This window comes from Calonectris borealis, chromosome 3, assembly GCF_964195595.1.
Source record: "Calonectris borealis chromosome 3, bCalBor7.hap1.2, whole genome shotgun sequence".
NCBI classification, from domain to species: Eukaryota; Metazoa; Chordata; class Aves; order Procellariiformes; family Procellariidae; genus Calonectris; species Calonectris borealis.
This window is the reverse complement of record NC_134314.1, coordinates 8,168,015-8,190,075: the sequence shown is the minus strand read 5'-3', so window position 1 is coordinate 8,190,075 and position 22,061 is coordinate 8,168,015. Positions and strand designations below refer to the sequence as shown.

General features: G+C 38.8%; 1 protein-coding gene across 2 annotated transcripts; it reads left to right on the top strand.

Moving 5' to 3' along the window:
- The first annotated feature begins 116 nt into the window (after nucleotides 1-116).
- GCFC2 (GC-rich sequence DNA-binding factor 2) lies at nucleotides 117-21,912 on the top strand. Of its 2 annotated transcripts, none has more exons than XM_075144935.1 (18): nucleotides 117-529; nucleotides 1,345-1,455; nucleotides 2,769-2,930; nucleotides 3,599-3,817; nucleotides 4,902-4,987; nucleotides 6,504-6,619; nucleotides 8,305-8,491; nucleotides 9,460-9,583; nucleotides 11,349-11,427; nucleotides 12,687-12,799; nucleotides 13,540-13,739; nucleotides 14,167-14,317; nucleotides 14,593-14,714; nucleotides 15,958-16,034; nucleotides 16,787-16,853; nucleotides 19,651-19,797; nucleotides 20,160-20,284; nucleotides 20,653-21,912. In XM_075144935.1, the coding sequence occupies exons 1-18, from the start codon at nucleotides 163-165 to the stop codon at nucleotides 20,765-20,767; spliced, it is 2,568 nt and encodes an 855-aa protein (XP_075001036.1). In that variant the 5' UTR covers nucleotides 117-162; the 3' UTR covers nucleotides 20,768-21,912. The 2 variants fall into 2 exon arrangements, with proteins under 2 accessions (XP_075001036.1, XP_075001035.1); XM_075144934.1 differs by having other exon boundaries at nucleotides 14,164-14,317.
- The last annotated feature ends 149 nt before the right edge of the window (nucleotides 21,913-22,061 follow it).

Here is a 22,061-nt window from a genome sequence, read left to right as displayed (position 1 = left end):
TCCCCGTGCCCCGCCCACCTTCCAGCGGGAGGAGGCCAGGAGAGGCGGGTCTGCGCCGTGGGGCGGGGTTTGCACAGGGCGGAGGTGGAGCTTTGGGGTCGTCGCGCATGCGCGCTGGGAAGGCGGTGCGCGCAGGGCTTCCCCCGCCGTTCGCCGCGCGGAATGTTCCGGCGTCCCCCGCGTAACTTCCGCGGCCGGCGGCGCGCGGCCTCCAGCGGCAGCAGCGAGGAGGAGCCGGCGCCGGCCGCCGCCCCCCCGCCACCAGCCCCTGGCCCCAGCTCCGACTCCGAGCGGGAAGCGGAGCCTGAGGGAGGCGAGGGGGACCCCGGCAGCGCCGCCGCGTCCCCCGAGGGGGCCAGGGCCGCCGCAGCGGAGGGGCCGCTGTCCCCGGAGGAGCCGGCGGGCAGCCCCGGGGACCGGGAGCAGAGTGGAAGGGCGGCTACGGGCCGAGGGCCGCGCCTCGCCGGAACCGGGCCGGCGCGGGGGGGAAAGGCGGTGCTGAGCTTCGGTAGTGAGGAGGAGCGGGAAGGTAAGGGTTCGACGGCGTCCCCCCCTCCGGAGGGCCGGCGGAACCTCACCCGGCCCGGGGGGGCAGCCGGCACCCTCACACCCTGCCGGTGGGGAGAGCAGGCCCCGGAGGGTCGGGGGGAGCAGCCGGGCTGGGAGCTTGGGTGATCTGACTGCGCCTCCGCACCCCGCGTACGGGAGGGGGGGGGTGCCCTGCCTTACTGAGCCCCGCGCTGGTGACCCACAAGTCACCGTTATGTCTCTTTATGACCAAAACCGGGAATACTGTGTTATGGATAGGGCTGTTGTGAGGGTTTTTTAAGAGAAATGCATATAAAAGCACTTCGAAGATGACAGATGGCCGCGTGCTTTTGGCTGGGAGGCTTTTGAAAGCTTCTTAGAGCTGGAGAAACCCAGAGGAAACAAGAAGATAGTATGTGATTCCATGACTAGCATAGTTAATGATGAACAAGCTTTAAATAACTGAAACTTAAATGTTTAATTGACCCTTCTGGGCTGTTGCTTTTGTGGCTGATGACAAGGACAGGTCAGGGCAGCTTGCAGGAGTCACCCTGTGGTGGACACAGACTGCGAAGAAAATACATTTCGGCAGTACGGTGTTGCTGTATTGAGGAGGCTGAGCTGCACAGTTTTAAATTAAGAGGTGATGGATCTTGAGTGATAAGGCCATAGAACTAGTTAGACTTAATGCAGCCAGAACTTAAAAAAATATGCTGTGGACACATAGAGATTACATGTACTTCATATATATGTATATGCAGATATACCGCTTTCTTTGTTAATGTTACTCAGAATAATTTTGTTTTATCTGGATAGGTGATGAACAATTTTTTAAAATTAAAAAACCGTCCTTCAATGAAGTAACCTTTAGAATTCAAAAGAAGGAAAGCCTACTGTCTGCACAGACAGAAATTGAAGAAAGCAAAAGTAAGTACTTTTCTCAGTTAAATACTTTACGGAATACTTATATGAAAATACATTACAAAATCAGTAAGTGAAGAGTGATGTACAAATACTGCTGTTAGATGTTTTTCGCTTGTTAATTGAAGCCAGGATTATACTTACAATGTTATTTTACAGGTTTATAAGTTTAATCTATTTGTGCTGAAATGATTTTCCATAATAAAACAGTATCAGAACTTGGAGGTTGTTCTTGAGAAGACATAGTTATACAGAACCCCGGTAGTACATCAGAGTTAATAAACTTCTGATAAATTTATGCTTCAGCATCATATCTTTCAAACTGTGTGGCAACTATCCACTGCTTATTGCTGTCAAATTGCAGTTTGATCTGAGTATTTGCATTGAGAGAAAATGTGAGCTTAATAGGATTTTGTTTGATAAAACTTAATGTAGACCTTAAACTTTGTTATTAAACTGTGTGCTATTACAGTATTTGAATATTTTAATTGAGTACAGTCCATAGCTGTGATTGTTCTAGTAGTATTCCTAGTCTCATTGAACTATAGTAAGTTTCCTATTGGGATATTTGTGTGTTTTACAAACAAGTGTGCCTAAAAGTTCTCTTCCCCTCTATTCTCCTTTTGACAATTCACAGATACAGCCTAATTACTACTGTTAGGTAAAAATAAATTAGATTGAGAAATAATTCCCTTTGAGATTGTGATTCAAATGAGATGGTAAATTTTCGTAGTAACTTCTTATAAAAGTATACCTCATACTCTTATAAAAGGTGGCATGTTCTGTTGTTCAGTAATCTGATGATTTACTGAAGATGTAGTGGCAGATGAAGAGAAATCAATGTTTTTAAAGAGCTCGAAGATAATCGGCAACAAGACAGACATAATAAACCTTTGTAGTTTAAGGACTTCCTCATTGTTAACGCTAAAAAAAAAAAAAAAGGTGCTTTCTAAATACAGTTTATAAAGTCAAGGGTGATGAATCCAACCATGCTGTGAGCTATCAGGATATTAATCAGTTGTCATCTGGGAGCTGATATCATCGCTCTTGTGCATGTAAATGTGCTTTGTGTCTCAGAAGGACGTATTAGTTTAGGACTATCACAGTCGCTTTGATTCTAGACAAGAACTGGCTTGTAAATGACTATCTTGGAATGTTGGAAGATTTGACATGTTTTGATGGGGACAGGTGGAGATAGATAAGCAACCAGTCTTTGCTGCAGCAAGGTGTAAATAGTTACGGGTAACCAGTTATGGCGCATCAGCTTCCAGCAGCTGAAACTGAAATCATGGCTCTTACTTTTTTTCCCCCTAAAACAGAAATCTGTCAGTTGGAGCCTGGAGCTGGCAACACCAAAGGCACTTGTGAAAAAGAGGAGGAGAAGGAGGATGAAAGTTACTCTTCACTAAGTGAGGACTACAACAGCTCAGACTCTGAAAATGAATCCAGCTCTCCACAGAGGAGGAAGGATTTATCACCAGGTTAGTTTCCTGTTTTTTTTTTTTTTTTTTTTTTTTAAAGGAAGTTGTTTTACAGCATTCTTTATTTGAAGTACGTGACGAGATAGGTGAGACGAATCCCACTCGGCTTAAATCATGTAAGGTGTAGGCATCTTCTTTGTTCTAAGTCAGGGCTACCCTTCTGAAAGAATAGTGACAGTTCCCCAGTATTTTTGATTGCAGATATTTGTTGTATTTCTGTGTTAATTTTGGAAATGGATCAGAAATTATGACCATTGGTTTTCAAAGAAAGGTGGCAAAAAAAATCCTGTTTAACGATGCATAATTGCCGTCATGAGATTAAAATTTAAGCTCATTTGTGCTGTCTGATTTGTAAACTTTGCATTCCTTTGTAAACTCAATAAGTTTAGTAACCGTTATCTTTTGAGGAGATGGAAAAAAGGAGGATGGGCTAATGGCCATTTATTTAAAAGAAAAAAGTCTGAACTTTGTTTTTAGATTGAGAGCCACTTTTTAAGGGTGCTTTTCCATCTCCTTATATTCAACATGGTAAGCTTAATAGAAAAATATCATGTGTCCTATATTCAGAATTGTACAGTGATCCTGAACAGTGGTGGTTATTGACAGTAGGAGAGATACAGGGTGTTGCTTTTAGTCTTTTGCTTAGATTTTCTTTCTCTTCAATGCAGGTAATATCCCCAGTGCAGCTTGTATTGATGCTGCTCGGAGGAAACGTCACTTAGCCAGGACACGGGCTGATTATCTGCCACTGGATGTTTCAAACAGCCATCAGGTCTCTCGGAGAAGAGAAAGCAGTGATTTAGAGAGTGAAGATGAGACTGATATGAAGAATCTCAATTTTGTTCCTAAAATGAGAACGCTTAGGCAGAGGATGACTGAACACGTGGGTGAGTTTGTGCCATTTCTCCCAGTCGTTGTGGCTTTGTTTTACTGATGTCTGGAAGAATGTGGGACTTGCTCAGTAAAGAGCGAGTGCAGCAGAAGGCTTTGCTCCTCAGGGGTCTTGGCAAAAGGCTGTACAGCTGATGCTTGCTGTTTACATGGGACGTTAATCTGGTTTAGGTCTCACTAATGTGGTGGTGCAGGATGCTTTGAGAAACATTTAAAAAATTATTTTTGGCCTTGTTGACTGCAAAAAATTGCCTTGTAGGAGGCACAGCATTTAATGTGAATTAAGTTGCTGTGGTGTGTAAGACAAACTGTCCCACTGAAGTTTTCTAAATCCTGCCTCCTGCTTCTGGTCCTGTCTTCCCAGTGCTCTCCCTGCATCGATGTTATGGCTGTTCTTGAAAAGGGGAAAGAAAACCCCAACAACCCAGCCCTTCAGCAGTAAACAAACCTATTGCACGCAAAGCATATGTGGCTTTTCCATTGCTTTTTTTCCTCTTATAGCTGCTTACAGTTTTGTTTATGAAGCACTGGTTTACCAGAGTTGTAGACTGGTTTTCTTTGTTATTTGAATAAGGGTTGTAAGGAATGTGTAACTATGAGCTGATTCTGCAATTCTAATTAATGCTAAAGAGATATTTTTGTATCTATAGTAGAGCATACATTTTAGAGCACTCAAGGATTTGCTGTCTATAGTCTAACTGTACTTACAGTCTAACTGTACTTACAGTCTAACTGTACTTACATTCTTATTTATATGTACTATACACAGCTTTGCTTTGAGACATAAAAATGAGACGTTTGTGCTCCTTGTACTGTAGTAGTAGTTGTCTGAGAAACAGTGTATTGGGGAAATTAATATTGGTATGAATTCTGCAAATCCCACTAGCCATTTTGAAGCCTTCCTTGCCTTTCAGTTTGGAAGTCCTCCATCTACAGTTTTTTAATCTGCTGGTTTTTGTGTGTATCACTTCTCAGTAATGGTTGGAAGAACCATTGTTGCTTTAGAGGGAGAAGAATATGGGAGGGGAAAAATAAATAAAGGATGTAATTACATCTACTAATGATTGTTTTCACTTCCAGTGTCTGTGAGTGATGAATCAAGTGAAGATGAAGCACAAATTAAGTGGGAAGAACAGCAAATAAAGAAAGCCATTAAACTCTCTAAGGTGACACATCCTTTCCTACCATTGGAAGATGCTTTTTGTTCATTGGCAAGAGAGCTTGTTCTGGAGTACAGTCACATCTCCTATTTGCCCTCTCATTAGGGAGGTTTTTAGGAAGTTACACCCTAATTCTAAAGAGAAAAGGCAATTAGAAATAGGGGAAGATGCTAGTGAAAATCTGTAATCTCTGTCTAGCTGTTCAGAAGCAGGGTATTGTTGTCTACCTGTATGTGATGGAAGACTGAGAAGCAGAGAATAAAATTCTGAATCCTCATTTCTTTTGCTGCTGGGCAAGGGCAAGAATATGCAAATACTACAAATGTCAAAAAGTCGCAAAGCAAAGATTATTCTTTTATTGTGCTAAATTTCTGTTGGGTGACAATCTGAGAGCTCTTTTCAGTTTCTCTTTTCACAGTAGAATTCTCCCTCTTTTTTTTTTTTTTTCTGGTAAATAATTGGAACCCCCCCCCATGTATCTTCTGATGAGCTGGAAGTTTTTGTTTCTGTCTTGAATCACCTACTCTGGATCAGACTAGGAAAATCTGAATAACCAATTCTTTATTTCAGAATAGACAATTGTAGAAATTTCTGCCTGTTAAATGGAAGTAGTTAAGAGGACTGGGAGAAAGTTACATCTTTCTGCTGCTGAATTTTAAATCCAGTATGGTTGGTGTTCTTAGGTCCTTGTACTCTACTTGTTTCTGGAAAACTGTTAATTTCTGCTGTTCAGGAAACTGCAATTTTTAGTAGCAGACTGTGTTAGTCATGGACTTGATTGCTTCAACTGATTGTGTTTTGGCTAGATTTTAATATACAAACTTCTACTGTTTTAGAATGCGAAGTGTCTTTTAATCTATAAGCTAAAATTCAGTGGAATCCTTTTTCAGTTATAATTACAGTTAAGTTGAGTCGTCACAATGAAAAAGTCTGTCTTTTGGCCACTGGCTTTGTCAGAAGGTAGCATTCATATTTATTGGGGAGGAGGAAATCAGCAAGTTTACTATGAGAAAATAGATTATTAAATTACTAATAGATGGCAAATAATTTATCATAAATATATTCAAAAAAGTTTTAAAAAAGTAGGATATGAATAAAATCAGATATTATCATCACCACTTGTCTGTAGTTTATTTCTACATTTTCTATTTAGAATCTTAATACCAGCGAAGTCTCAGCTGTCAGTGTAGAAGCGTTATGCATTATTGAAAGCTATTAATATTTTCAGACCAAGACAGCAACTTAAGTGTACCCTAAATTATGGATTACTTTGTGCTGCTTAAATGTTTATGTACTATATGTTTTTATACAACATATATATGCAGTTTTTTATACTTTGTTTCCCTTGCTTTTGTGTTGTACTTTGCTGTACAACATTTTCTGTACTTAATTTGATGAATGAAATTATCTTAATATCATATGCCTTGTGTATTCGAATGATAAGTTTTGTTGATCTACAGAGCTGCAGAGGGAAAACTTGTGTAAATGGTGTATTAAAAATTATCACTTAAAATTCTTGTAGGAAACTTACGATGATGCTACCTTGTATAAATCTCAACGAGCTAAACCAAAGTTTGATCCCTCTGTTTCTCTACCACCTGTGAACTTGGAAATTGTGAAGAAGCGACTGACTGAAAGGTAAATCCTGCTCTTATGAACTTAACTTCTGGGTTGTCTGAGTTTTTGTCACAGAATGAGAGATGACAGCTTTGAAGTCTTATTCTTTTTCCAGAGTATTGGAGGATTTTGGGTTGTTATTTTATGTGTAATATGCCTGTTATGATGTCCAGCAGAGTACTACAGATTTTTAACTTTAGCTGGCAATGCTTTGTTATAGGGGAGCATTTTGACTTTTCAATGTTTTATCAACTACAACTTTAGAGAGTAAGTTCATTTAAATGGCGGCAGCTTTTTATGCTTGCTAGTAGTTTTTGACAGGAGCATTGGTTCAATGTTATGTTTGCCCAGCAAGCAAAACTTCAACCAGGGCAGATGGAGCTGGCAATCCTAGCCCTTATGGTGGTTCTTAAACCAGCTGCAAAAATAGCTTAGTATTTCCTAAAGCAGCAGTAAATTCTCCACAGTGTGTTTAGGCAAACTAGAACTGGCCTTGATTTTTTTTTTTCTTTAGTCACGTGCTAGGCTGTGACTTTTCTTTAGCAGTTCAGCTGCTGTATGGGCAGCTGAAGTGTCCTGGGATGGAGGTGGGAACCTCCAAGAACATGTGTGAGGAGGACAGCTGGGGTCAGGCATCCTAAGGTAAGCCATCCCCTGTCATAACTCAGAGCACCGGGAAGCAGCTGTTCAGATAAGTTTAGACAAGTAACGCTATACAGCTGAAACAAATATGTGCTACAGACTTGCACCGAGCTCTCTCTGTAAATGCTTTGCTTTGTACAACCATTATTTACCTGCTTGTTTAAAGAATTGCAACTAATTTGGACTGAATATTTTTGTGGAATTGTATGCTTTCTTTGCCATAATCACCTGAAAGGAATGAGTTAAATGAAGTAGGAATTTAGGTACAGAATCAAGTAAGAAAAATGAGAATAAGGCTATCAAGAGTGGGAAACCTATTCGGAAAATAGCAAGAAGGGGAGGGGGAACCTGTTTGATGTGAACTTTATAGTTTTGTAGCACAGTAGAGAACAACAGCTTAGTTAATTATTTTCATTGAAAAATGTTCCCTGCTTCAGGGAAGTGAAATAAGTTGTGGTCTGTTTCTTGGTTCTGTTACAGCCTTGCTCAAGCTGAGCAGTCAGTTGGGATGTAGGGAAGGAAGGGAAAAAAAAAAGAAGCAGAGTTGTAATATACATAAACATTCCTGTGCTACCTATCTAATAGTTAGTGACAACTGTAGAGATAGGTTCCTGAGTTTTATCACTTGCTAGCAGCAAGAGTCCTCATTGGTTTGTGAGCAGGTGGTGAACGCTTATAGGTACTGCTATCCATGCAACTTAGATTGAACCAGTGTGGACATGCTGACGTGAGCTGTAGTTTTCCCCAGATTATGTTGGGTAGAATCCATTTAATGTGATATCACAAAATTTAGTTTTTTATGTGTTTGGGAAGTGTGGTGTATTGAGGATTCTAGGTAAAATGTCAGTGGTGCTTTGAGTCTCCAAAGCATGATGCTTGTCCATACCCCATGCTTCTGCAAATGTTGGCATGGATAAATCTCTCAATGCTTCTTAGCTCAAATGCAGGTACTATTATTAGCACAGGCAAAGATTTTGTATGTGATTATAATGGGAAAAATGTTTTGGAATGTATCAGCTGTTAACTTGGCAATAGTTTTACTTGTCTGGGTTTCTCTTTTTTAGGATAACATCATTACAGGATGTGCACCGTGCCCACCAGAGGGAGTATGAAAAATATATAGAGGACATTGAAAGTTCAAAGATGACTGTCCAGGAGTTAGAGAAGTCTTCGGATGCAGCTATGAATTACAAATTCTACAGGGCCATGAAAACATATGTAGAAAACTTGATAAATTGTTTGAATGAAAAAGTATGTATATTTTCCTCCTCTTTTTTTTTTTTTTGGATGATAAAGGTGTATTCTATCAACAAAATATGAGGGGCTTTTATTTGGAAATGATGAGGGACAGTGCTCGGTTAAAAATCAACTCTACCAGAAATTTTAATGTAACAGGAAACAAATTATAGGGAAAACAAATCAACCCTCACCTGAAGTGATGCTCAAGCTAGTACAGGTATATTGACTTGAGCTGTGATCTCGCCTAGATTCTGTTGGGTGAAAACAAAATGTTATTGGAAGGAGTTTTCTGCAGGTCTAGTGACCAGAGTGCACTGAAATTGAATGAGAGGTGGCGCTTAAATTCATTTTTAGGATCTCTCAAAATGTCTTTACTCAGGGTTACATGACAGAGGTAGTAAGGATTTCGTGTTAGGTTCGAGTTGGGATTGAGTTAGCAGAGCTCTGTAAGGATTTGTCTACATTACCAACTGCTGAACTACAAACCTTGTGTATTTAAAAAGATGAAGATTGGGAGAAGGGGAGCATCGGCCTGAAGTTTGGCCTCAGTGAAAGTAAACTGCTGTTATTTTCTATAGATAGTGCTATCAAATCTAATTTATGCTACTTAATTGCATTGCAATTATGAATTTAATTACGTAACTTTAAAGAGAACAAATGTTAGTTAATGAATACATTTTCTTTAATGGCTAGTGGCTCAAAAGCAAACTGAAAGCAAACTAAGTGCACCAATAGTGTCCTGTTGAGCCCTTTTGTATGAAGTCTTAGGTAGTCCTGTGATTAGCAACTGGCATTTAGTTTGTGTTTTTCAGCCTTACAAAAAAACCAGAAAAACTCCGATGACCAGGAACTTACTTTTCAATCTGTGATACTTGGTTCTAATTTCACGGCTATACAGAAAACCCATGGAAACTGTTTTTTGTTCATTCTTTTGGAATTTTAATGAATTGAAAACCTGATTACTGTTTACTATATTTCAGCTGAAATACGTTAATGATCTAGAATTGGCTGTACATGTACTTCTTCAGCAACGAGCCATGACAGTACTGAAACGAAGGCAAGATGAGCTGAAAAATGAATCTGCTTATATTCAGCATCTGACAAGTTAGTAAGAAGTTAGAAGTTATTTTCTTACTGAAACATTCACTCTCTGAGCAGAAATATACTGTTACTTTTTGCATGAAGTTTTTAATTTTCACCTTTGATCTCCTTTCCCCTTCCCATTGTCAGTAGGTGTGCTTTACTATACCTCAGTTGAAATCCTTACCTCAGTAAAGCTCATGATACTATTTTTCTCTGGTTTAATAGTGAACATAATGTGACCAAGTACTTTGTCAGTTTTTAGTTACTCAACTCAGCAATTTCCCATCAATATTTAAAAAGAAAAACTGAGTCAGTTTTTTAGTAGGTCTTAAGTTGGAGAAGGCTTGCTTATTATGCAATTCTGTGAATATATGAAAAAAGCAGTGTGTTTATTTGGCAACATCACTTTTACGTGAGGGTGTTTTTAAGGCTATGTGTGTGCTCAGAATGGAGATTTCCAACTAGGAGATGACACTTATGTGAAGGGAAGGACGTGAAGAAAGAAGCCATTTTGTGAAGGGTTTTATCTAAAACAAAACGTTGTTTTTCAGTCACTGTAGGAAAAATTATTACAATTTTCTCATCTTATGTTTTCTTTCCACACTGATGTATTGTTTATATGTCGTGTGAATCTATAGCTGCTGCTGTTTAAAAACAAACAAACAAACAAACCAAAAAAAAAAAAACCCAAAAAACACAAACACACCAAAAAAAAAACCCCACCCACAACCCAAACCTCCAAAACCAAACCCTTTAAAACTAAGGCAAAACTAAGAACAATATGCTTGGAGCTGGTGGGAACGGATGGAGGCCAGATGCACCAGTTTCTGGTAACTACTAATCATATGGGTTCAGTCTTCTCACTACACAGGATAAACTGCTGATTAGAGAAAGCTAGCAGCCCGTATGATTTTGTAAAATGGTGTAGTAGACTGACAGCAGGTGTTAAGAAGAAAAAGGTAGTGCCATAACAGGTAGTGCCATTAAAATGATTTTAGTTCCAGCTCATTACAAATGAGACGATACTTGGATATTTAACAGCACTTTTAATTGCTTTTTATGTTCCTAGTTGTATTTAATATGGTGGAAAGGCTGTTAATTTCTTCTATGATAACACTTCAGTAGTAGTACACTCTTTTTCTTTTTGGCATGTTGTGCACATATCAGCCAGCTAATAGTGATACAAATGAATGGCCCGACTAGAAAATGCTTCTGGTTTCTACTTTTGTGTTGGACTCAAGAATCAGATTAGGAGTAATTGGGGTCACACAGTCAGTGACCACTCAGATAACAGGAGACAGTGGGGAGCTGACTAGTCTTGAAATCTAAATGCAATGATTTACATTGATCAGGGATTTAACTTCCATTACAGTGTTGGAACCGAACCTCAAAAGTTACTCTAATTTATTACATGGTTTCATTTTTGACATACAGGACGAGGGTAGGTCCCTGTGCTTGCCTTTCACACTGCTAAGGACCTAGTCTGGAAGGCACTAACTTCCTTTTCCAGGATTGGAAGCCGTGAGCGTTAACTGGAATGTCATCAAACTCACCTTTTCGTCAACTGCTATAAGGGAGCAACCACATCTGACTATAAGTAGTTAACAAGTAATATTTACTGTGTGTTACTCTGGAGACTATTAGAGTTTTGGTTAGGAGGTTTGATTTTTCTTTGGCTATTTTCCAAATGAAGAACAATAGAAGGACAATCTGTGTTTCCTGTTTGAGAAAATAAGAACTTTAAAATCATACCATTTTGGTTTTGGCTGTTTCTGTCTTCTGATAGGTGGGAATGACAAACCAACTAATGGTGGATTGGAAGGTGATGAGAAGGCACAGCTTCTGGAAATGTGTGAACATCGAAGGTAGGTGTTATGTATATGTATGCTTAACTCTGATAGGTGTGCTGTACACTAGCTTTCTGTCATTTATGCAGTGATGAATGTAAACCTGTAGGATTACTAAATGAGATTATACAAAAAAATACATGTTTGCTTTCCAAAACTCAAAGTACTTGGAAACCATCTATTTGTTGATGTCATTCTCTTCATGTTGATTTGAAACTGAATGCTAATAGATCTTGTTATTTTAAATTAACAAGTCTTAAGTGGGCCTATTTACAAAACTATATGACAGAAGCTTTTCCTGTCCTGTTGTAATAAATAAAATTATGACCTTATACAGAAATATATTTTTGTATTATTGTATAAATAGCAAAAAAAGTCAGGCAGTATTGTTGCTGCTGGGTGTGGTGGTGGCGGTGAGTGAAGCAAAGCTGTGTCTAGCCCCTCCCCTGCTACCAGTGTAGGCCAGATACTATATTTTGGATATTATAGTGTTCAGAGATTGCTACTGATTCCCCGCCGCCGCCCCCACCCCCCACCCCCCCCCAAAGTTATCGGGAGCTTTGAAAGTTTTTCGGTTGCACTGGTGCCTCAACTCATAACTGTACTTTGAAGTGGCAAGAACTTCAGCATTTAGGATGAAAAATGATACAATAAGAAATTCCACTTGAAGCAATTAACCTTTATGCTAGTTGATGTAAATAACTGTATGAAATTATTTATACATATCATTTTCATATCATATATAATTTTCCTGTGTCAGAGATGCAAGCTATTGATTTTGCAGCCTGTTACGATTCTTGGTGTCATGGCAATAGTTTTTTGAGCCCAACTGGCCCTTGGGTGCTATCACAACTTTTTTGTGGGTTGTTGAACAGGTGATCCAGAACTGAGATGTCAGACTGAGAGCTCAATAGTCTCCTGCACACTAAACCTGTCAGAGACAGTGTCCAGTGCTAGATGTTTAGTGTTCCAGGTGGGATGAGTTACTGGCCTCATCAGCGGGAATGAGGTGAAGTGAAGGTTACTACACGATTCATAGGGGAGATCAGAGACATTGCTCTAACCTCTTTTATGTCGGTTCCCAAAGCCCTTCCTTCTTGCACGGTTTCTGTGTCCTTATGATTACATAATTACTGTTGGTCCCTGACTGCGCTTCCGTAGGCTGTTGCTCTCACAACTTGCTTTTAGTACATTTTTTGAAGTCAGATTATTTTTCATTAAGCTTCCTTCTGCATACGAGGGGAGGATAACTCATCTGAGTTCATTACAAAATACAGGACTTGCAGACGGCAAGTGAGAGAGTGTTCAGGAGAAGCTGATCACCATGAAGGCATGTCGAGTGACGATGAGCTGGCTCCGGCAGAGGTGACCGAGTTCCAGAAGAGCAAAGGTCGGTGGCAGTCTTATTGTGATGTCCTAGAACAAAACCTCTTTCTGATATTTTTTAACGTTTTTTTTTTTAAGAAAGGTGAAGAAATACTTCATTTGAGTTACATGTCCTTAGTTACACACTGTAGAAGAGAAATGCATTCAGACAGTTCTGACTAATGACTTGAGAAGAATAGGTGTATGGTTGTAGATTTCTTTTGGTGTGAGTTATGTGGTGGTGGCGGCATTACACGTGATATTGCAACTAGAAGTGAGCTCTCTTAGATTATGCCAAAGCTGATCTGACAGTACTCAATGCAATACTACAACATGTTTTGTGTAATCAATTTGTTTTCTGAAGATACAGTGAATTAAAGGTTGGTGCTTTAATTATCTTGAATGAATGGATGAAGGGAAAGGCATAATACCTTTTCTCCAGATAACAGCAGAAGGGTTTTCATGTCTGAGATTTTATCACTGTGGTATAAAGTTTGAAACATAGTGGTTGTATAAAACGGTGGAATGGATCATGAAGAAACTTGCCTTTTTTGGCCTTTGACAGTATTTTTTTCTGAAACTGAGTTTTCCAGGGAGCCAGTTGTAAAACCCGTTTCAGTGTCAGGTGTGTCAAAGATAAATGACAAATACAGCTATCATATAGATAGATATTTCTTACGTCCTGTAGATGCATAAACTCTTCAGCTTATGCCTCAATAAGTTCTGTGATTGTTTCTTTTTATTCCCAATGAATATCATTCATAGATAACGTTTTAGAGGATAGTAGGAAAGTCTTTGAAGATGTACATGCAGATTTTTGTGACATCAGAAAAATCCTGTTGAAATTCCAGGAATGGAAAGAGAAGTTTCCTGACTCTTACTGTGATGCTTATATCAGTTTCTGCCTGCCTAAGCTATTAAATCCATTGATCAGAGTTCAGTTAATAAATTGGAATCCTCTTGAGGTAGGTGCATCAGCTGACTTTTTCTTCAAAAATTGTATGTGTGTTTGTGTATTATGTATTAATATGAAAAATGAGGGTTTTTTCCAATACATAGCACAGTGCATTAGAAATGAATAGAAAGGTACTGTGCTGGTCTCAGAAATTGAAGTGTGTAGTTGGAATCTTAACTTTCTCCATTCCCCTTACTTCCAGCCCCTTTTGCAACACCCCTTGTAAAAAGATTTCTTCTCCTGAGTTCTTTGAAGATGTTTTAACAATCCCACCCTTTGAATTCTAGTTTTAAATCTAGTTTTCCTGATTTGCTGTTTTGGCCTGTTCGGTGATGAGGGTGGATCTGAAATTAAGTGGGAATCTGTGGTATCATTGGATGGAGCTTTTCTTTTAATCCTGACCAGCTGAACAACTAACAGGAATGATCTTTCAGCAGAATTTTACAGAGTTGGAAGAGATGCCCTGGTTCAGAGCTGTACAAGAATTCAGTGATGCCAAAAACATATCTGAATCAAAAAGGGCTGATGATCCTGATCAAGAAGTTTTGCCTAGAGTGATTGAAAAAACTATTCTTCCAAAAATTACAGGTATAGTAAGATTGTCTTGAAAATGTTCGCTGCACCTAGGCAATCAAACCTTAAATAAAAGCGATAGCTATCAAATAATGTTAGTTATATAATGGTGCTCCAAGATATAGCGATTACGTAGTTCCACAGAGTGAGGCTAAGGTAGCCTCTTTTTAAGACTATGGTGAGAGGCTTAGCCTTTCATATGTTTACTTCTGTTGTATTGTAATGCCGTAAAACTAGAGCGGATAACTACTTGCATATTGTGAATGAAATAAATGCCTATTTTTTTTCAGCATTTGTAAAGAGTGTGTGGGATCCTTTATCTACTTCTCAGACAAAGAACCTTGTACAGCTTTGCAGTAACATCTTTGAAAAACAAGTCATTTCCAAAAATGAATGCAGTCAAGCAAAAGAGGTAAAAGCCTCTGTGGTATTGGGGAAGGGAAAACTTAATCCACTCTGTGTGCTTTCTGTGCATGCTCCTATGGGCGCTTAGGTCATTGTCCTGAAGTTGTTCAGTTCTGATTACTACTTTGTTTTGTCACTTTACATTAAGAAGATTAACAGTTAAACTTCCAGCTCTCTGATGCTCTCGTTATTGAAGATAATGGGAGAATTGACACTCTTGAGGCAGAAATTAGCTCCTGTTCCTAGAAAAATTTTTCTTGTACCTAGAAAGAATCTGATTGTAGATCTAACCTTGCTTCACTGCAATAACAATGGTTAGAATTTAGATTTGCATTTAATTATCTGTCAAAATTTGAGCTTTAAATGCTAATAATGCTCCAGCAGTCAACTCTTTAACCTTTTATTTATAAAGTACATCTAGAATTTTAAAACTTGAAAATCTCTAAAGGTTAATTAATTGGCTAGGAGAAAGACTGCTTCATAATCTTAGCAATCTTTTAATAATTACTTTTATACGCATAGTCACTCTAGCATGCCCTTCTTCAGCCTGATTCTGGTTTTATTCTGATGTAAATCTGGAGGTTTATCTAGTATAAAACTGGTGAAATGGGATGGATGTTTAGGCCCTGAGTATGAAAAGAAATATTTTTATGAAAATATTTATGCCTTCCAACTGAGCCTTCCAAAGGTTGCTGATTTGAAACCATGCCTTGAAGTCAAGTGGTACAGCTGACCTTAGTCAAGATACCGTTTGTACAGAAAGTGAAGTAAACCAGAACTTTAAATAAATAAATAAATAAAGGCTTTAAAAAAAAGGTAGGTGGCAATCTGTGGCACCTAAAAGCATGTTGCCTAAAACCGCATACTATTCTAGCTATGGCGATTTTTTTTTTTTACATAGAATTTCACAGCTTTTTATGGAGATCCTATGTGCATAACTTATTTTGTTGTTAATCTATACCGTTTTCCGGCTGCCTTGCAAATTAATGTGCAAAAAAAGGCCTCACTTAGGGAAATAACTTAAAAAAAAAAAAATCCTCTAGATTAACCCTATAGGTAATTACAGCTGTGATTTGTCTACTGTTTTTAATATATTCATGGTCTCAGTATGTATTATATACAAGTGGCAACTGTACTTAGCTCTAATTAGCATATTGCACTTCGAGATGAACAAAACAACCATTAAAGTTGTTATAAATGGAAGATGAAGTCTTTCTTGTGAGGACACATTAATAATTCTTTTTAAATAGGATTTGATGAACATGGTTGTCCTAAGAATGAAGAAATCTGTAGAGGAAGATGTCTTTATTCCTCTGTATCCTAAAAGGTAAGCTAACTCTGGGACTTTTTAAAACTTTTTTTTTAAATTCCTGTACCCCTCTTCTCCACAGATGTAGATAAAATATTGTAGACATCCATTAACAGCTAATGGAATAAACATGCCTTCTACTGTTTTGTTATAGGAAAGGTTATGAAGCCCTATTCCTGTTTATGAACCCTTTCTAGTAAGGGTAACTCTTAATGCTTTTTTGCTCCTGTAACCAAAAGCTTTCCAGTATAAAAGGTCCACAGTCTGGTTTTAGCGTAGCAACTTACATCTGTTAGTGTTAGTTTAGGTAGTTCGGTGTCACGTGTGTGTGTCCCCTGATTCCTCCTGTCATTCCTAAAATAGGCTTTATATTGTTGATGCTTATTACTGGGCCTTATTTCAAAGATGGGAGTGAGTAGGAGTCTGGGAGATGTGGGGTTAAGATACAGCTAGGAGAGAAGCTTTGCTAAAGCTGGTGTAGGATGTTTGGTTCTAAGCAGTGCTGTTTTGATCTGAATCCATGACATGTAGACACAGGTGTTTCCAGTTGCTAATTTTATTGGAACTTATTTCATAGTAGTTGTATTATAATGGGTTCAAATTGACAGCTGTTTCCCTAGACCTTTATTCTGATTGTGGCAGTCACTGCTGAAAGAATGCCAGAATTAATATTCATCAGTATCTAAGGGATCAATTGTCTGTTTATCTTCTTTTAAAAGCAAACAAAAAATAAATCTTTATTTTACCTTTTTTCTTCTTTCCATGACCAGCACTGTGGAAGACAAATCATCACTGTGTTCGAAATTTCAAGAAAGACGGTTTTGGTCAGCTGTTAAGGTAGAGAAAATATACCAGTTTTTTTCTTTGAAATTCATTGTAGTGAAAAAATATTTTTCAGTCAGGAAATATATCTTCAGTCTGAGTCCTGGGAGTTTAATCCATTTTTATTAGGACGGATTACCATTTTTCTCAGTGAAGGATGTGTTCTCTGTGCAACCTGCATGTGATGATTTAAGAGTGAACTATAAATGAACACTTTATTTCTGTTTACCCAACTGGTACATCTTCTGCAGGAGACTGATCTGACCATCTGTTCCTGCTGGTTCATTTTTTTTCCTTGAGTGGGTCAGCCAAGCCTGTTGGCCTTATATCATATTAATTAGTCATTGCTACTCTGTTAACAGGTTGTTACCTGACACTACGGGTATAGACAGGTTCTTTTGGGGGTCCTGGGCAGAATGATGATGGTACTAAGTTGTAGGTACAATTAAAGCTTTACTCTTTTTTAACAGAATTTTATGATCAGAGTAGCACAGGATTTTTATAATCAGAATCGGTGTAGCACAATTTCAGAAGTAGCATAGCACAGAACTTACAGCACAGCTTAGCTTATGGTTCCTGGACCCTCTGCAGATTGGGTCAAATCTGAGTATTTGGCTTGCAGTATCAATAATAATTGCAGTCATAATCTAGACGAGAAACACATCAAAGAATATGAGTCACCCAATCCTTGGAGGAGGCAGAGGATGGTGGAGGCGTCCTTGGCCACCTGTCCAGCAGCAGTTCTGGTGCAAGTTCCCCTTAGTACTTGAACTGCTGGATTTTATAGACGGTGGTCTGTGTGCTGTTACGCTTCCCTGTTCTGTGATGGGGTCATCACCACCACTGGGCCGGGTGCCTGGGACCTACAAGGCTGGCAAGAAGGGGAGTAGTCAGCCTGGCACCCAGGAATCTTGAGACTGACACGGAGGGGAAGAAGAAATCTGTTTGGTTCATCTACTTGGTGCACAGGACCTTCAGGGCCTGATAATGAGGGGGAAGGGGGCTAATATGTGACCAGCTCAATCACAGAGAATGGCCATTTGCCTTATAAAATGGCGTTAGTTATGCTAACCCTTATTGTAGAATATAAACACCGCGTATTCATATAAGCACATTAGTATAGTTTTACTTTTGGGGTGCTGAGTTGGGAATTTCTGAATGCCTGTGATTCCATTCCTACTTAAGATGTGTTTCCTCTAGGGTAGATTTGGATTCTTACTAAAGATGAGATTTAGATGCATAAAACCACATTAAAATCCCAGACAATATTCCAGTTCCCCTGCTATTCACAATGCCTAGCCCTGCATATGCTTCCTGTTGTTTTCCTGGAAGTCAGACCCAGGTGCTTTCTCCTGCAGATTGAAGTTTTCTCCTTTTAGCTTTTGATTTCTATCTTCACTGTCACAATGGTCATCTTTGAAGGGGTGATAATGGAGAGTAGTTTAAAGTGTTCTTGCTCTGTATATATGTTGAATAGTTGTTACACCATTTTTTCTGGAGTGGAGGCATGAGTTCAGTCACCCCAGGGTAAACAGTACTGCAACTCGTCTGTGTTAAACTCTTGGGACCTACTTAATACTTAGACTAGTGTAACTCATCACCAGAGACTGCTCTCTCTGGCGCTGAGACCCACTGCCGTTGTGCAGCCCCCCAGTTCATGCTATTAAACCCTGTCTTTCAATACGGGTTGCTGTCTTCACAATGCATAGTAGGAGTGGCCTCTAAACCATGCCCAGAAATTGAATGGAGGCTTGGGTGAGAAGTGAGCCAGGAACTCTCCTAATGCAAGAGTACGGACGATGGAAGTTCAGCGTTTGTACCCTGGTATTGCCTAACTTGCCTAGTGTAGGTACAGCGCGTAGCTTCAGGGCTTAAACATGCTTCTTGTTACTACCTGTGTACTTTCCTGATTAATGCTGGCCAGGGGAAGCACTCCTTTTTCTTTGACCTATGTTTTAGTCGCTCATGCAGTTGGATGGAAGTGTCCCATCAGATACTCCAGAGAAATGTGCAAAGGCGGTGGGCTTTGTGAGTGCTTTTTGACTGGTGACTGCAAAATCGCATGCTGTGTCTGAGGGTAAATTACCTTGAGGTTAACAGTTACCTTAAAATTAACCTATTCTAAGTTAAGGGAAAAAATAGTCATGTTCTTACATCAGACTCAAAAATGACAACAAATATAAGGATTTATAGTGACAGGGGCAACAGAAGAAAATTCTTGGTACGCAATGATACCGAGATCAACTACCAAAAAAATACTGCTATGAACCGTGGCTACCAGCCTCCCTTGTGTTACGAGGGACTGCTTGTAGTCTTATCCTGAGCAGATGCAGTAACTTTTTTTACGTCTGTCTTGGATTCTCTGAAGGCTTGCTTAGACTTGGATGCCACTTGTTCTTGGTATTTCTGGTAGGGGGAGTGTCTTAAATACTCTTTCCTGCTTTCAGATTTGGCTGCTAGCTCTTCTGTGAAAAGAATAAGTTGCCTTCTGTGCTTGGGCCTTAGCAAATTGTTAACCTATTAGAAGGGTAGAATGCTCTTCCCTACCTTGGGAGGTCATATATACGCATACTAGAGTACAGTTCATATGCACGTGTAAAACTAATTATCCTACTTGATAAGATTATTTACTATATGCAGCTTATTAGTGGCTAACTGACAGTAAATTTGGAGAGAGTGAATCCTGGGTTTTGAGTACTTAAATTGGATGGACATAATATTATATATTTTTTTAAGCATAAAACTTTTAATATTGTGTTTTAGCACACCTCTAGCCACCACGTATGCATATTCTTTTTCTTCGTTACTGCAGCTGCTCTCCAATGTTCTTCTTTGGGATGGGATTGTACAAGAAGATACGGTCCGTGATTTGGGACTGAGCAAGTTGCTGAATCGTTACCTTCTTCTGAACCTCTTAAACACACCACCAGGGCCGGATAATATAGAAAAGTGTAATAAGGTAAAAGATAACATGTACATTGGAAGAGGGTGTATGCTAAAAGCTTTTTTTCATGAAGAGGGGGTTGAAACTGAAGACAGAATATTAAAAAAACGTAAAATTTAAACAACATTTAAAATTTTTTAAAAAACTTAATTTTTTTTATGACCTTGGTGCATAAAAGCATTTTAGATTAAATATTGGTCCATAGGTTCTTAAGAATAACTACTTCTAGGGATAATCAATCTTGGTTTCAAAGAAAAAAACCACACGACTAATAATGACTGAACCTGCCAAAAAGTCCCTGTCAGAAGTGATGTGACTTGGTTATATTGAAAGACTTTTCTTTTTAAACTTTTTCCAAATATTTTTTGTGTGAACAGGTGGTTGCGTGCCTCCCAGAAAGATGGTTCCAAGATCTTAAAAGTGGATCAACTCTGCCCGAGTTACAGAACTTCTGCCAGCACTTGCTGCAATGTGCCCGTACGCTACACAAGAATAACCACAGGTAATAGATAAGGATTTCCTTGGGATCCAAGCATTTCCTCATATACTTTGTGTTAAATATTTCTTAAGTTCCTTAAGTCTCACATATTTGACACTTTCAAGGATGTTCTCGTTGCATATATAGATAAAACAAAAGATGGAGTCCATAATGCAAAGGAGTGCTTCTGCAGTTCTAGTTTAATGTGATAGTTTGAGCCGATAGATGTTGGGTGCTGTTAGTGTTCAGTGTAGCCAAGGTCTCCTGATGACAAGTGGCCAAGGAGAGATACCTGACTCTTTTTAAAATTAATAAAGGTAAAGTGTACTTAAAAGTCGGGTACATAAAAACGCTGCTATATAAAATTTTTCTTTTTTTTTTTTTTTAAATAGTGATGAAACAAAAGAAGTTCTTCTCCTGCTGGTGAAGGTCAAAGCTCTGCACATTGTTGAAGACTTCATTGAAGAGTACAAACTTGAACACCTTAAATCCATGATTGGGAAATAGGCAATTTCTGAAGGAACACTTATATTACTGAGACAAGCCTGGTATTAACGCTAAACCTAATATGAAATTTAATATGAAATTTAATTAGTGAACCCTTCCTACTCAAAGATATAGTGGTAATCCCTGTCTTATTGTTAAATACTTGAGGATTTTTTTTCCAAATGTCTTCTACTGCCATCTACTCTTAGATTAAGGAGTCTTTTTGGAAGTTACAATTGTCAAAGTAAAGCAATGGTTCAGGCATCCAAAACGTATGACAACGCTTCATTGCGTTTTCCTTTTTGGAAGGATTCCTGGAAAGAGAGCGAGTGCCTGTAAGGTTTATCGCTGCTAGTGAGTAGCCAACTTTACAAGCTATTTTCAGTGTTACATTGCTAAATACCACCCTGACTCAGCAGTCATGGAGCTCTTTAACTTGAGGTCCACAGTGATTTTGGTAGGGTTATTTTTAAGCCATCCCTAGTGAAAAAGAACTCACAATGTTGCAGGGGTTTTGACCCTTGAGCAGAAATGAGAAGTCAGTGTGCAGGTAGGGGGTTTGATGAATGTTTATTGATGGTAAATGTGGGTTCAGTGAGGTAAGAGCTGCACAGGCGGACGTCTGGGGAAGAGCAAACGTAGTGAAGATAGCGTCTGATGTGTGTACTTCGGTACTTGCGTGATACAGACTCGTGTGCACACCAGGAGTTGTCACACATCTTGCTTTATCAGGCTTGTAATAACGGACATCTTGATGATGAGAAGCACAAGAACAACTTCAGTTACCTTCTGGTCTTCCTTTTGCTTCCCAGTAAGATCTACTGAACCTTACTTCATCATACCCTTAATTAGATTTCTAATGTTTTATAACTTTGTATGTTTGCAACAAATAGTGTTATAGAATAACAAGGATGCTTTATTGTATAAACTGTAGTGCATCACAGACTCTGTATGTTTACTTTGACTGTATTTCTCCAAAATCTTCTGGGACTGGAATTTAACTCTTGCAGACTTAATCCACGTGATTTCCTTTATATTTTTTTTTAAGTTAAAAATATATTTTTGTAAAATATTTTAATTGTAAATAGCTTTGATCAATATTACAGACAAAAGATGACTTTTAAAATAATGGTTTTATTTTGAAAATAAAGTAAAAATATTTTGCTGTGTTAATGACTTCTACAGTTCAATTTTTTAGCATCTGACAAGAAAGTTAATAGAAGTATGAAAAAACCTCAGACACCGTTAGCCTTCATTACCTTCAGGAGTTATGTTGCAAATCCTGCATTCTAATAATGGACAATTTCCGTTGCTT